General features: G+C 35.3%; 1 protein-coding gene across 2 annotated transcripts; it reads right to left on the reverse strand.

The window, feature by feature from the left end:
• Positions 1 to 228: 228 nt before the first annotated feature.
• prune (prune exopolyphosphatase) lies at positions 229 to 14,612 on the reverse strand. Of its 2 annotated transcripts, XM_042741436.1 has the most exons (9): positions 14,432 to 14,601; positions 10,538 to 10,584; positions 10,357 to 10,461; positions 10,030 to 10,232; positions 9,083 to 9,267; positions 8,717 to 8,875; positions 8,498 to 8,592; positions 4,787 to 4,945; positions 229 to 2,320 (listed from the first exon to the last, which is right to left on the reverse strand). In XM_042741436.1, exons 3-9 carry the CDS (start codon positions 10,423 to 10,425, stop codon positions 1,910 to 1,912), a joined length of 1,281 nt encoding a protein of 426 aa, XP_042597370.1. In that variant the 5' UTR covers positions 10,426 to 10,461; positions 10,538 to 10,584; positions 14,432 to 14,601; the 3' UTR covers positions 229 to 1,909. The 2 variants fall into 2 exon arrangements, with proteins under 2 accessions (XP_042597370.1, XP_042597368.1); XM_042741434.1 differs by lacking the exon at positions 10,538 to 10,584 and having other exon boundaries at positions 14,432 to 14,612.
• Positions 14,613 to 14,825: the final 213 nt, after the last annotated feature.

Below are 14,825 nucleotides of genomic sequence, written 5' to 3' on the forward strand. Positions count from 1 at the left end.
TGACAATTCAGCTTTGCCATCTTAGGAAAAAAAAAATCCATTTTAAAAATGTATCATTTTTTGAAAACATATTTGTATTTGTTTGTTAAATTGTAATAATATTTCACTATATTAACGATTTTCCTGATCAAATAAATGCAGCCTTGGTGAGACTTTCAAAAACATTACAAAATGGTACTGATGCCAATCTAATAGTGTACAAGAACAATATATATTTAAAAAAATGAATGCAATGAAATTGTGTCTTTATTACAGATAAAGCTTACAAACCACATATGGAACAATTTGAAAATGTTATATTCATAATGAGTAACAGAGAACTTAAAGTCCTTGGCAGTAAAAAACTTGACAGAGGATTTGCTCTTGAATGTCCTGTTACACAACCATAGCACATTAATACATTTACATTAAATCAACATTATTATGATATTGGCGGATTCAACTAGTATGTGCTAAGTTCTCCTGAGGCAGCACACGGCAATCCTCTGCTGTCACCATGTCAAATCTCACCAAACTTTCGGTCAGGGTTACAATACAAGGGATACACAACAGCTCAGAACACCAACATACCATCTTATATGTTTCATGTCCAATATTAACTGATTTTGTTTAACTGTTAATTAAGTTGTAACTAAATTAGCTCTTTATCTTCTATGGGGGAAAAACACATCTTTATATAACTGTCTGACAGAACATGTCATTAAATAAGATTTGTCCAATTAGGTCTTTAAAATAGCCAACAAATCATCAAATAAATTATGTAAGATAACATAATAGAAACGAAAAGAATACTAAAGTTTTAAATCTCAAATGATGAAATGTTTAACATGCTGCACACACAAATACAACTGAGGTCTTTGGTAGAGCAAGTCAGTTAACACCTATATCATGCAAAAGGCCACAGAAGGGTTACGCTCACTTTTCACGTACCAACAATAACTCCTTTACAATATTACTGGGGAATTATGACAAGATGCACTAATCCAAAGAATGTTCATCTTCATTTACATTTGATGCTACGTGAGATAAAATGACATAACGTCATCAATTTAAGATTTACGGATTGCATCTTTGGCACGCTGCCAATTACCACACAATCATTTTGACTCATCGCAACAGGAACTGCGTAAATGCTGATATACTTGCCCTGTTTGCAGACAAACAGGCAGCACTGAAAAAAAAATATATATATAATTTGTAAATGGATAAATGTAAATATGCAACTCTAGTATTGTTTCAAAGTTTAACTGAAATCATGACTAGGATAAAACTGTAAGAGTGTTACTGTAAATGCATTTTCCATTCAGTTTTGTAAATCAAGGGAGAAGTCAAAATGATTTTCTGGGGGAATCAAAGCCATGCCACAGACATGATGAAAATAACTCCTTTAATTAAAACTAAAAAGAATGAAGTATGTTATTTGTATCAAAAGCAACGATAGCTACCATGTTATAATTCATTGGATAATACTGGAAATTCATTCTGAATCAGTTTATTCTATTAATTGTCAGTTGCAAGCTAGCACTGGGTGCTTATTGTCAATTTTAGATAATGTTTAAATGTTTGTCTCAATGAGACACTTCTGATTCATTTAGAAGATAAAATATGAATATTACTGCGAACAATAAATAAACAGCCTAAACCTGAATTTTTTTTTATGATAGTCTTTGAACTTTGAACATTTTATATATAATGCATTTTTGTAATGCTCCATTCGAATGGTCATGTACCAGTCCTTAGAAAGTCAACAGAATGGTCTCTTCAGACTGTATCGTACCTTTGTGAGTTAACCAGGTCTAAAAAGTGCCATTTCATTCTCAAGCCCTGATGCAGCACTGTTGGATATACACTTCACCCTCTTGAAGACGCAGAAGGCCTTTCCTTCTCCAGCTCTTATTCAAGACTCTCATCACTGTCCCTCAGACGACGTGTCCTCCATGCTGGCCATCTTGCTAACTTTCTCCACCAAAACCTCAGGACTGATTTTTGGTAGGCCATTGTCCAAGGGACAACCCTCCACAAGACTGTTCATTGGCGTTGGAGGAACCTGGCCATCATCCTCTATCCCAGCATCCTCGGGACATTGTTGTGAGGCACTCTGGTCCAGATTGGAATCATCGTCCAGATCTAGGTCCTCTATGTTCCCAATTTGATACACTTTTCTTTCCCTCTCCTTCAGGAAGTCTGTGATTATGGGCATTACCTTCTTGCGGGATGCTAATGTGTTACCCTGTATAAAGGCCTTGACATCTGGATATGGACTGCTCATTGGCTTAAGGTCCAGACTGGGGTTTTTGGCTTTTTCTAGTGCTTCACTCATCTATGAAAAAAGAAAATACAAATTTATTTTATTTTATACATCACTGTTGAAAAGTTTGGGGTTAGTAAGATGTTTAATGTTTTGGAAAGAAGTTTATTATGCTCAGCAAGGCTGCATTTATTTAATAAAACTTGAATGACTTTGTGGAAACTGTGATGTATGTGTATATATATATATATATATATATATATAAATAAAAATCACTTCTTTGAAATAGACATATTTTGTAATATTATTAATGTCTTTACTGTCACTTCAAAATCTGTTTAAAGGGATAGTTTAAATTTACATTTACATTTAACAGACACTTTTATCTAAAGCAACTTACAAATAAGGACAATGGAAGCAATCAAAATCAACAAAAGAGCAATAATCTGCAATTGCTATAAGCAGTTAGCTCAACTCAGTACACGTAGCAAGTTTTTTTTATTATATAATAAATAAAAAGAAAACAGATAGAATAGAAAAAGAAAAGAGCAAGCTAGTGTTAGAGGCCTTTTTTGCTTTTGTTAAGGGGGTAATATGATGCGATTTCAAATTTTCTTTTCTCTTTGGAGTGTTACAAGCTCTTGGCGAATAAAGAAGATTTGTGAAGTTGCAAAGACTATAGTCTCAAATCCAAAGAGATATTCTTTATAAAAGAATAAAAATTAACACTCATCCATGCCCCCCTGAAACGGCTTGTTCTAACACGCCCCCACATCTCTACGTCAGTATGTGGGAATATTTGCATAACGCTGCCCAGGCGTACCTTTTATTCTCTTTGTAGTATCACTGTGAAAGCAAAACTACTTTGTTTGGCCTTCCAAAAAAGGACGATATCCACTTTGTCATGCCTGGGGCTGATCCGTGCTGGTCGCTGAGGAAATACATCAACTTTGCACTGTGGATCACCGAATCGGCTTTCACCGTGGACGAGGCCATCACATGTGGTTGCTGCAAGACCAAGGTATGCTCCTTCGTAGAATCCGCCTGCCGCACCGTTCTCAAGCCGCCCGCCTCTGCTCACTCAAGCCGACCGCGGTTCACTCTAGGTCTCTGGACTCTGCTCACTCAAGGTCGCGGTGTGTGACGTTTCGTTGAGAAAGCGAAACTACTTTGTTTTTGCCTTCCAAAAGAAAACACGACTAGAAATCATGTTCTTATCATCCGGACAAGGCTTCACATTTTGTTTTTGTCTCGTCGCTCCGGCCGGACAAGGCTTCACAATATGTTAAGGGGCCTAACATTTCCGTCACACGCTTGAGGCATTCGGCCAATCACAACACACTGGATAGCTGGCCAATCACAGCACACCTCGCTTTTCAGAGAGATGAGCCTTGTAAAAAAAACGACGCGTTTCAGAAGGCGGGGCATAGAGGAGAAACAATAATGTACAGTATGTGGAAAATAATGTGTTTTTTTTTTTACTTAAACCGCATAAACACCAACACCATTACACCAAATAATGTTCTTTTTAGCAGCATCATATGACCCCTTTAATTAAAATAAATAAAAAGAAAACAAATAGAAATGAATAGAGTGCAAGTCTAAAAGGGAAGAGTTTTTTTTTTAAAGAATAGAATTAGAATAGAGAGTGTTAGAGTTAGAGGGTTAAAGATGGAAGAAATGTGTTTTTAGCCGATTCTTGAAGAAGCTCAGATTGATTTGGGCAGATCATTCCACCAGGAGGGAACATTTAATTTAAAAGTCAGTGAAAGTGATTTTGTGCCTCTTTGGCACAATAAAGCAACATTCACTTGCAGAATACAAGCTTCTAGAGGGCACATAAGTTCACCTCAAAATGAAAATTTTGTCCTCATGCCATTCCAAACCTGAAAAAAATTTTATACCAAAAACATAAAAGAAGATATTTTGAATAATGCTGGTAATCAAACAGCTGATGGTTCCCATTGACTTCCATAGTATTTATTTCTGTACTATGGAAGTCTACGGGGACCAACAACTGTTTGGTTCTTCAAAATATCTTCTTTTGTGTTCAACATAAAGAAACTTATATAGGTTTGGAACGACATGAGGGTGAGTAAATGATTTTTAATTTTTGGGCAAACAATTCCTTTAATAAAAAAAAATCTTACTTTTAAACAGCTGACTAAACAGTGGTACTAAAAAAAAAAACAATCTTACTTTTAAACAGTATATATGTATTTTAGAAGTTAAAAATCTATATCTATCTAAATCAATCTATATCTATATCTATATATATATATATATATAAGTGATCAGGAATTATATATATATATATGAACATTAACCATAAATAAAGCAGGGAAACCCTATATTATAAAGATCTTTGCTGATCTTTATATATCATATAATATATATAAAAAGACTTGTTGAATCCCTCAAGGTGAAGGGTGTTTTTTTTTATATTTTTTTAACTCCTAACCTGGCCAAATATGCAGTCAATTCTAAAGAAGCCTTTTGTAGCTTCATTCCTGGAAAGATATAAAGCGTAATGAGTACCTCTTCCCTATTGACAGTGCTGGAGCTGTAGACGGCTAGCTGTCGGAAGGGCTCCTTGTTGTCAATGAAAGAGATTGTCATAGCAACCACCAGGTTGTAGTTGTGATTGTGGCAAAAATCACAGAGGTCCTGCTGTAGTCCACGCCTCTGAAGAAAAGCCAAGACAGAACAGCAATTTTAACATGTGAGCATCATAAGAAAACAAAAACTCATTTCACATTTTGAGACAATTTCAAATGAGATACATATTTTCAATGCCCAATATTTTCCTTCTGTTGTATAAAGTTTTATGCCTTTGAATTCCATCAGATATCTGTTTCAGCTAAGATATTGAGAACATTTCATTAGTGTAAGGTATTTTAATGTAATTTAAATGTATTACTGAAAAATATAATCTTTAAAATATGCAGAGATCAATCAAACAGTTTAATTTTATGAAATACCTCTGATCTCTTCTGAATCATTTGATAAATATTTCTGATTAACTTCTTTGGCAATTTGACAGTTAAAGGGGTCATATGATGCCATTTCAATTTTTCCTTTCTCATTGGAGTTTTACAAGCTCTTGGTGAATAAAGAAGATCTGTAAAGTTGCAAAGAGATATTCTTTATCAAAGTTAAGACTCTGCCACTCCCCCTAAAACGGCTCGTTCAAACACGCCCCCACATCTCTACGTCACTATGTGTGAATATTTGCGTAATGCCGCCCAGTTAGTGTTGAAGCAGCCATGTCAGGGAGATGCTGTGTGTATCTAGGCTGAAGCAAAAGCACTTTATTTGGCCTTCTGAAAGTAGATGCATTTAGGAATCTTTAAGATTACTTACAACAGAACAGCAACACATTTTATAGAGGACTGTTTCATGAACCTTGGAGAGGAGGTAATTCTGACAATCTGTTGCTTCTGAATCAGCTACTGTTTTGTTATTAGTTTAAGTATTTGCTATTGAATGTTCAAATGTGGAGTTTTGCCAATAGTATCTGCACGTTGCATGTGTGTGTGTGAGAGTGTGAGTGTGAGTGAGATAGAGAGAGAGACAGACAGGGTCATACAGTGGAGTCAGCTGTCTTAACCGTATGTGGCTTGTGTACTGCAAACACATACGAGCGTCATCACTGTGTCTGTCACGCCACTGTTCCCCTTTCGAGCTTGAACTGATGGTAAAACTAAGGACATTACTAACTGTCTTTACATTTATTTTGAATTAAGAGATTAAGATTGAGATTAAGCTCGCAATTATGGAAAGGGGCATTACATTTCCGACGAGTGCTTGCGGTGATCGGCCAATCACAATGCACAGGGTCAGCTGGCCAATCAGAGCAGACTGCGCTTGTCAGAAGGAGGATTTGAAGAAAACGACGCGTTTGAGAGAGGCGGGGCATTTTTTTTATATTAAAGCATGTCAACATATTCTGTTACACCAAGTACACAAAATAATGATCTTTAAAAAAGCATCATATGACCCCTTTAAAGTAATTATGTAATAAACATTAAATAAGTGCCATTATTTTGAAATAATAATAGAGATTCTATGGGTTATATCATTAATTTTTTTCAGGTGTTAGAATTAGTATTTTTGGGTCAGTTTTAAATCTATGGATTTCTTAAACCATGTTTAAAAAAAAAAAAAGACCAATTTCCCCCAGTCTCCTGTAGTGTGAACAAAGAAAGTTTTGATACTTCTCACATCTTATTCAGCAACCTCATGTCTTACTCTTGTATGTGTACTAACAAGAGAAGAGGTTAACATCTGATGTAATCAGTGGGTGTGCAAGACAGGCGGCCTAGCCCTGCGGTGAGTCTGGGTGTGTCCGACTTGGAATCGGCCGTGCTTCAGTATTAATGAGGAATTCACATGAGTCATAAGGATGGGCACATGAGCACACTTTGTGCCCACAACTGTAGCTCCTTACATTTCACAGTCCACATTTCCTCTCTGTCTTTGTGGAACCGAGTACTGAGGCTAAATGCCCAGCACAAACACAAGATTCACTTCATTTAGCACAAAACATGTAATTTGCATGTGATCTTCTAAATTTAAAACAAGCATCACAAACAGCCGTGCCAGCGTGTTTTAGAAATGCTGCAAGCATGCAATGAGATTCCATACATAAATTATAAGTTACAGAGATACACCAATACAACACCCTCCCCCCCCCCAAAAAAAAAAGTATGTACGTGTATATGTATATATATATATATATATATATATATATATATATATATATATATATATATATGAATATATATATATATATATATATACACACACACACATATACACATACATACACACAAAACAATGTTATGTACTGTAATCAGCATTTTTATTCTGAATTTATCTTAAAGGGGTCATATGATGTTGCTAAAAAGAACATTATTTTGTCTATTTGGTGTAATGAAATGTGTTTATGCGGTTTAAGGTTCAAAAAACACATTTTCCATATAACATACTCTATAGCTTCTCCTCTATGCCCTGCCTTCTGAAACGCATCGTTTTTTTTTTTACAAAGCTCATCGTTCTGAAAAGCCAAATGCCAAATGCCAAAAGTGTGTGACGGAAATGTTACGCCATACTGTAATGCATGTCCCGGTCAGAACACCAGCACTACAAGCCAAAAGCAATAAAACCCATTACAAACGAGCCATTTGTTGAATCCAGTGGGGACATAATTACTGATTATAATGACTTATACTGTTTTTTTATGCATTGCACCGCATAAACAAAACCATGTCTGCATTTGTGATCTGAGAAATTACAAACATCAAGCACTACTCTACACCAGCGGTTCTCAATTCCAGTCCTCGCACCCCCCCAGCTCTGCACATTTTGTATGTCTCTCTTTGTTAACACACCTGATTCAGATAATCAGCTCGTTAGAAGTGAGCTCCGTGCATGAACTGTGTTTTCATTGACATGGTCCCTACACAGTGTTCATTGCTCCCTACTCCCTGAGCAGGGGAAATCTTCGGAACATTCATTCATGGATTTGCACTGCGTAATGTCTTCACGGACAAGTGTGACATCATATACCTCTGTAAATAAATACAATTTAAATTTACCGTGGACGAGTCCTTATATACAGAGAATTATTATAAAGAATATCTCTTTGGGTATGAGACTTTGCAACTTTACAGATCTTCTTTATGCACCAAGAGCTAGTAACACTCCAAAGAGAAAGGAAAACTTGAGATCGCATCATATGACCCCTTTAACTTATCTCTGGATATTCAGCACTGAACAAAACAGTTTGCATGCCTCTTTCACACATATATACACATGCAAAAAAACAAGCATCTTTTGTTTTTGGCCATGCATCATTGTTTATTCAGCAACTTGCGCTATAAGTATTATATAACTTCAAGATGAAAGAATTCAAAGTTAATTTTAAGAAAACAAGAATGAAGACAATGAAAGAAAAATAAATATTAAATGAATGGACATTAAAGAATTTTACTATAGCAATTAAAAAATTACTTTGTACTTGTTTTTAAGGGTGTGATTAAATATTGTAAAAATGCAAAAAACCGATCAGGTCCCAAAAAAAAAAAAAATTTAATTTTTAAAATGTATTGTATATAGCTGCATAGATATCAGTATATATAACACCGTTTTGGTTAAAAGCTGTATCAGCCAAATCAATACATTCTAAGCTTCAGAGATTGTAGAAGCTTTTAAAGGTCAAGTGAAATATGTCAAAACAGCACTGACCTCTAGTGTCATGTAAATGACACTGACAGCCAATTTTAGATCTCCACCAGATGCGGCTTTCATGTCTTTCAACAGCATCTGTTCTGTAGAGAGGCCTGAAATACAGGACAGCACTGTGAAATTACTTTCAATGAATTCAAGCATTCTGATTATACGGGTTTAATATGTCTACATCAAGTGGTTTGTTTCATTAACCTACACTGTACAAGATCCTCTCACCTGACACGTCAAACTTCGCATTCTGTAGCGACTGAAAGAGAGCGCCCCTCTGAGGCAGTTTTGGAAAACGTTTCTCCAAAAAGACGGCGTACTGGCTGTCCTTAGGGGTGACTTTACCTGCTTCAGGTGCCATGTTAACACAGTCTAGGATAATGGTAGCTGTCAACACATACATTTTGCAAGTTAACAAAATGTTATCTTTCTGCTGACATCTCACATCTCTATCAAGCATCTCTTCAGGCTAAATGCCACTGAAGCCCATGCTGAGCCCATCTGATGTCTAACAGCGTCTAACAGATTGAGCCACAGTCATGCTGTGAGAGCTCACATTCCTCTCCGTGTTTATCACATCGCCATGACACTCACCGTATAAAAGCTGAGCCACTTGTTGGTCGAGCACCTCAGGTGCTTTTTGGGCAATGCGCTCAGTCACCAAGGTGGCACAGGAGCCCACAGGCTCCACAGTGATGGGACAGGAGGGGGATGTGGGCCTCTGTAGGAGGTGATGGTCAATCACTTCCACAACTGCGTCCTCCAGCTCAGTGTCAGCTCTACAGAATAACACATAATAACAGATATTATAACTACAGAATAACTTTTTACTATAAAAGAACTGACCAAATCTCCTGATCTTCACTTCAAAAGTTAACTGGCATTGCACAGATTTTTTTAAAATAAAAATTATATATATATATATATATATATATATATAATTCCATTTTATAATATTTATTCACACATTATTTTATGGGTTATATTATTTATATTGATATATAGGTAAAATGTCTCAGTTCAGTACGAATCCTGTTTCTGTGGTCATGTCGCTATTAGTGGTGCACTTATTAGATTAATATATAATAACTGTTTTTCAATATTATGATTTTTTTTTTGTTACCATTCATTTTTAGAGAGACACTTTACCACACATTTACAAAATTCAGGCATATGGTGCAGTAAAATGCTTCATAATACTATGCAATTAATTAATTAATTACTATCATTATTATGAATGTATTATTGCTGCTATATTAAATATATAACTACTACTGTTCAAAAGATTGTTGCAGGTAACATTATGAATTTTTTAAGTGTCCTATATGCTCACCATTTTTAAATTACAATAAAATTACAATTTTAAATAAGTTTTCAATTATAATATATTTTAAAGCATCATTTAGTCCTGTGATGGCAAAGCTAAATTTTCAACAGTTAGAACTCCAGTCTTCACATCACATGATCATTCAGAAATCATTTTAATACAGTTTGCATTTTTAATTACACATTGCATTTGTGCTGCAGAACAGAAGACTGACCTGGGCAGAACATTGTGGTCGACCAGCGTCAGTGTCAGCAGTTTGTTCTTGTGCAGGCCGTGGAGGTCCACCTCATCCCTGAACAGCAGGCAGTCCTGCGACAGACCGGACTCTCTCAGCAGAAAGGTGCTGTCGGAGCGCAAGGGGAACTCAGCCCGTGGGATGTTGAGCACAGGGACGGGCATCCTCTTACAATCAAGACTCTACGAGACCACAAAATTATTAATGAACAAAACAATAATCCAGAATTATCACGTCTATTATCTCTGGCACAATTTTCCAAGAACATTGCAGCAAAAGTGGTTTATTAGGTTTGGCATTGCATACCTTTGAAAGAAAGTAGGCGAAGGTCATGGCTGATACCATGGAGTCCATATCACAGGCCTCATTTCCCATAACGACATGCAGCCCTGGGCTGTTCTTACTACAACACTGAGAATGAAACAGAACAGTGTCACAGGCTGCTGGACTAATATAGGGCAAGAATTCATAATGTATAACTGCAAACCTAGTTCTTCATAATAAGGCTTTGGTGGTGGCCTCTATTAAACCAGGCTGAAATGCAAAAGTGAAACATCTGTTTGTGGTTTACGTGATATTACCTATGCACAAATATTTACAGCAAGTAGCAAGTACACAACAAGCTAAAAATGCATCCAATAGGCTGTGAGGACTTCCAGCTCCACAAATTTGCTTCATCTGACAAACAATGTTAAACTTATGATTACCCAGTCGCTCTTTATAACCGGCAGCCAGTGGGAGCTGGAGCACAATGTGTCAGAGATAAAACACATTTAGTGGCTTCTTTTAACAGATGATAACATGAACGACAACAAAATTCATTTTCTTTTAAGGTAAATATTTGTTCTTAAAGGGACAGTTAATCAAAAAATTTAAATTGTCATTGTTTACTCAACATCCAAACCTGGCTGACTTGCTATTTTCTGTGGAACATAAAAGGAGATGTTTCGATGAATGCTGATACTGCTCTTTTTTTATACAATAAAACCATACAATGTCCAGGGGTTATCAATAAAGAAAAAAAAAAAGGAAAAAAAAACCTCCATAAAAGTAGGCCATATGCACTATATAGTCAAATTATATATTTGTGAGGAACAAACTTGTTTTTATTAGCTGAAAATCTTCCTCTTTGCCACAGCTCGAATCTCATCCACGCTTACACATATTCAAATACTGTGTGAAAATCTTTAATGTTAATGATAATGCAACCAATTTGCAACCAACTCTCATGTCTTTCCAAACCTTCATCTTCTGAAGTTCATCTTCGGAACACAAATTAAAATAAATTAAGTCTTTATTTTTGTTTTCTTTGTGAAAAAAAAAAATTATTCATAAAATTAAGGTTGAACCACTGATGTCACAGGGACCTTTCTGGGCCTTGAAGGTGGTAGTTGTGTTGCTGTCCATGCAGGGTCAGAAAGCTCTTGGATTTCATCAAAAATATCTTAATTTTATGTTCCAAAGAAGAACGAGGGTCTTATAGGTTTGGAACGACACCAATGTGAGTAATTGATGACAGAATTTTCATTTTGGGGTGAACTATCCCTTTAAATTTCAGTGCTTTCCTAACATGAATAAGTATGGCTTCAAAAGACTTGGAGTATACACTACTGTTAAAAATCTGGAGTCTGATTTATACTGTTTCTGATTACTATTATGCTCACAGAGGCTGCATTTATTTAAAAAAAATGGAGTAAAAACAGTAAAAAATACTTTTAGAATAACTCTTTTCTTTTTAAATGTTTTATTCTTGTGACGGCAAAGCTAAATGTTCAGCAGACACTAACGCTCTAGTCTTCACTATCACATGATCTTTTATAAACTATTCTAAATATGCTGATTTGGTGCTCATTATTGGTCAATTTAATAAATCCTTGCTGAATAAAAGTATTACTTTCCTTTTAAAAAAAAAGAAAAATCGACACTTTCTAACAGTAATGTAGTTATGGACTGCATTTTACTTAAAACATGATTTTCTCTCTCTCTCTCTCTCTCTTTTTTAGGTACTTAAGAACCCACAATTCTATATCAAAGCCTATTTGCTGGACCACTTGTGAGATGAAGAGCACTTTTAATAGAATAACACCGAATGCATCGCCCTGGATTCAATAAAACCTTTTATCTCTCCCCATGATGACTCCTCGTCCAGCGTTAATTAGCATTTGGCCTGCTCCATTACTCCAGCTGAATACAGAAAACATCTGTGACATCAGCATTAAATGATGTACTCTGATCTGGGCAACCAGCTGGGGTTTGTTTGAAACGCTGAACACAGAGTGACTGAGCTCACAGCTGGAACAGATCGGGGTGACGAGGCTTGTTTAGGGTGAGGTTTCGGCAAGATCTCTCTTTCTCATGTGATAATCATCACCGTAATCCTTGTTAGTTCGGGAAGTGCAGGAAAAACATTCTTATTCGTGTCCATATGTGCATGGCTGGATGACAGCGCAGGAAGTTCAGACACTGCAATGTGAAATGGACCACAGGACAGTGAGTAAACAGTACAGAACCTGCGGGTCTCGAGTCAGGGTGGAAAGGAGCTCTTGTGCGCGCTCTATTTGCAACCTCACGCTTCAGTGCAGACAAAAAGCACTTTAGCCACAAGTGCAACTGTATAATTTCTTCAATCATTGACTGAATTAGTTAAAGAACCCATCTCTGCTTGCTTCCATGAGCTGAGTCACAAGGTAAACAGGGGGCTTCGCTTCAGTATATCCACCCAGCAGTGGGCGAGGTGTCAGGGTGTTTGGGTTAAAAACAACAGTGTTTAGGGTGGAGAGATGCACTGCTGTTGGCCAGATTCTGTCAGGGACAAATAGGGCCACCTTCAGCTTTGAAACTGAGTGCATTAAGCTGAAAAACTAGAAAAGTGGAAATTGCTCTTATTGACTAAACACACTGACAGCACCTTTAGAAATAGTCTCTATCTGAAGCTCCAAAAGATCCATTTGCACCAAACAGCTCATTAAATTGGTTTTAAACAGTTTTTAATAGTGTCCAATTATAAATGGTAAAAGTGTGTACATTTATATGTGTAAAATTATGTATACATTTAATAATAATAGCCTAATAATAATAATAATTATATTTTATATAGGCTACACGGCCGTTCAAACATTTGGGATCAGTTTTATTAATTAAAGATTTCAGTATTTCAAGATTTGTAAGTTTTTTTTTTTGTTTTTTTTAAAGATGCTTCTTTTACTCAAGGATGTATTTGTTTGAGCAAAAATACAGAGAAAAAAAACAGTAATATTGTGAAATATTACAATTTAAAGTAAAAATGTTTCTATTTTAATATATTGTAAAATGTAATCTATTCCTGTGATGCAAAGCTGAATTTTCATCATCCATTACTCCAGTCTTCAGTGTCACATGATCATTCAGAGATCGTTCTGATTTATTAACAATATGCTATTTTTTTTTTTAACCTGTAACACTTTTTTTTCAAAACTCTTACACTAATAAAAAGAAAAACACAAAAAAAAAAAATAAAACAAAAATAAAATAAAAAAAAAAAAATCATTCAATCAAAATAGATATCTTTTCTAACAATATAAGTCTTTACCATCACTTTTTATTAATTTAACACATCCTTGCTGAAAAAAAAATAATTTCTTTCTTTCTAAAAAAAAAAAAAAAAAAAAAAACCTTTTTTTCTGTATTTTTTATCAAATAAATGCAACTTTGGTGAGCATGAGCTACTTTTTGATAAAAAAAAAAAAAAGAAAAAGAAAAAAAATTCTCTGATCCCAAACTTTATAAATATAGTGTATAATAATTCTTCCAAATATATTAATATCATTCACTGTTAACATAAAAATATATATATATATATATATATATATATATATATATATATATATATATATATTAATATCATTCACTGGTAACGTTACATGACGAATAACTTTTAAAATAAAATTATAACATAAGAATACTTGTTCCAAATATATTATTATCATTCACTGGTAACGTTACATGACGAATAACTTTTCAAATAAAATTATAACATAAGACTAAATAATATTATAAGTATTGTTATATAAATAACAAATATAAACAAACATGCTTGCATACTTTCTCTCAATGCATGTGGTTGTTTCTATCATTGGCGCATGCGGCCAGGGTCTTCGCCTGCGCGTCATACCATATGACTTATGTCAATATCAAGTGTATATCAAACAAAGCATTCATTATTTAATTTATCACACCAAGCCATCATAAACGGCGAACACACTCGTGATTATGAATGTCTAAACAAGCACAGTGCAAGCTCTGGCCACTGGCCACATTTTAAGTGGGTAAAATGGTAGAAGCAAACATACCACGCGCGACCCTCTCTCTTTTTAAGCGTAACGTTCCTGTGCCACAATCTTACCTTAAGCACATCGCGACAGCTCCGTAAATATGCCTCCATTGTTACACGGAGCCCGAGGGTTTTCACGTAACGAAATATCGTAAACGAGTATAAAATGCCCTTCAGTGCCTCTGAAATGTGCAGTCTCAACTGTGTGTTAAACTAAGCTACTCGGATTGCGCGACATCAGAAAATTACGTCCTGACGTCACATGGTGTGACGGGAAATGTAGTTTGTTGTAGAAACACGAGAACTCTTAAAATGAAAGGGTCCATGTGTTCTCCTAAACGGTGACAAAGTTTAAGTGATCTGATATTTTATCAAAAATACACGTTTGAATTTAAAAATATTTTGCTGAGGGAAAAATAAACTACTCCTGCCCTACACAGATTTTTGTGCATTCAAATGCTAACTA

Source organism: Cyprinus carpio, chromosome B16 (genome assembly GCF_018340385.1).
Source record: "Cyprinus carpio isolate SPL01 chromosome B16, ASM1834038v1, whole genome shotgun sequence".
NCBI classification, from domain to species: Eukaryota; Metazoa; Chordata; class Actinopteri; order Cypriniformes; family Cyprinidae; genus Cyprinus; species Cyprinus carpio.